Below are 1,913 nucleotides of genomic sequence, written 5' to 3' on the forward strand. Positions count from 1 at the left end.
GTTGCTTGCTTTTTTCTAAGCCCCACTCTTCCTTTTGAAAATGAAAACACACACATATCTATATTATATACACTTATCGCTTTACAGTCATTCTTGTCTTGCTATTTTAAACACAGCACCTATCAGGCATGATTACTCGGCTTATGGTAAACTCCTATATGGTAACTTTAAATACAGATATAAATATAGTCTATGCCATATAGGGAAGAAACAAAAAGAATTTAAAATCTGAACCCTAGAAAGTCACGAAAACTAATTCTCCACTAAGCTTGGTAGGCTATTTTGTTTGGTTATACGCTGATCCCTAGGAAATAGCTTCCAATAAGTTGCTGAAGCCATAGGTATTGTTAATACCTTAAAAAACGTTTTGATTTGCTTATCTATCAAAATTGCACCAATAAACGATAAACCGCTGATAGGCCGGGTTTTCCCCATAAACGAAATATTGCATTGTGACGTCACAGTGCCCGCGAGAGACGTTTTTTACAACTTTGAAATTTGATTTTTTAAACGTTCATAACTTTTAAATTAAAGCGAATTTTCACAAACTGGCTGTGAATTTAGCATCAGTAGACATAAAACTTTATTCTTATGCAAAAAACTGCGCAACCATGAAAACCGTGGGCCGGACTCTTTAAAACTAATAATGCTTCGGATCAAAATTTAAACTAAATATTCCAGAAACAACAGCAGAGCTGACCACACATTGATTTGATATTACTACTTCACTACCATTAAAATAAAAAAATGATTTTGCAAAAATTATCAACAATATTATTGTACTAAATAAAAGCTATTTTATAAACGCTGCTGCCATTGTGGGCGTATGTGTTATTGGGCAAGACACTTAACGGCAGTTGCTCCAACCTAGTGGTCACTAATGGGCTTTCCAAATTATCAGCGATACATAACAAAAATCGCCAAAAAATAATCACCTACAAAGTAACATACATGGTAACTCCTAAGCTGGCACGAGATGTATGAACACCTGTGTTATAAAGACTGTTAGATAAAGTAAGATTCATTCATTCATTCATTCAAATAAGGCTACCGCATTTGGTAAGCAAATAGTTAGGATGTGGTTATTTTTAAATTTTGTTAAAATATATTTTAAACAAAACAATGCAGAAACAACTACATACCTCAACAAATGAGCATCAACTAGTGTATTCTATGTTCACATAAATTTTTTTTTATAAAACCAATCACTAACTTTTATTGTTTTAATATCAGTTGAGGTCACCACGCCAAAACCAGTTGTAACAACTACATCAGGTGAGATTATATTTTAATTTTCAAGAAAAAGGTTAATTATTAAGCCAAAAATCGTTAAAATTTGTTAATACAAATAATTTATTATATTTGGCTGTTATTGCTACACTAAAAATATCTACATAGATTTATCAAAATTGTTATACTTTACAAAGGATGGCAGAAAAAAAGCTCAGTTTAATAAAATCCAATTAAATTATTTGTATCAGAAGCTAACTTTTATTGTTTCAATATCAGTTGAGGCCACCACACCAAGACCAGTTGTAACAACTACACCAGGTGAACTCATTTTTCAATATTTTCCAAGAAAAAAGTCAAAAAAATTGAAACATTTTTTTTTTTAAATTTGTTAATACAAATAAATCATAATACTCAGCTGTTACTGCTACCCTAAAAAATATAGACATAGATTTTACCAAAATTGTTATGCCGTACAAAGCATGGCAGAAAAAAAAAACTTAGTTTTAATAAAATCTCATGTTAATTGTAGCAGAAGATCCTTTCTTTAAAAAAACACGAAAAAATGAGTTTAGGATATAAGATTTTGTGTCTCACAATATTCTAATATTATGTCTAAATTTCCACTTTTCTTCTTTAAGTTTACTGGTTAATAGTCAAGCGTTCGACCACTATGTGCTGAG

At 30.9% G+C, this 1,913-nt stretch overlaps 1 protein-coding gene across 7 annotated transcripts in view; it reads left to right on the forward strand.

The window, feature by feature from the left end:
* LOC100181440 (adhesion G-protein coupled receptor G7-like) overlaps window positions 1-1,913 on the forward strand; it is a 23,080-nt gene that overhangs the window by 10,434 nt on the left and 10,733 nt on the right. For 3 of the 7 annotated variants that reach the window (XM_026839052.1, XM_026839053.1, XM_026839058.1), the window contains 2 exons: window positions 1,234-1,275; window positions 1,510-1,551. The exons of 1 other annotated variant lie outside the window; for it this stretch is intronic. In XM_026839052.1, the coding sequence (XP_026694853.1) occupies window positions 1,234-1,275; window positions 1,510-1,551 (84 nt within the window). The remainder of the gene's footprint in view (window positions 1-1,233; window positions 1,276-1,509; window positions 1,552-1,913) is intronic. 3 more of the 7 variants (XM_026839054.1, XM_026839056.1, XM_026839057.1) reach the window with 1 other exon arrangement.

Source organism: Ciona intestinalis, unplaced genomic scaffold (genome assembly GCF_000224145.3).
Source record: "Ciona intestinalis unplaced genomic scaffold, KH HT000148.2, whole genome shotgun sequence".
Taxonomy (NCBI): Eukaryota; Metazoa; Chordata; class Ascidiacea; order Phlebobranchia; family Cionidae; genus Ciona; species Ciona intestinalis.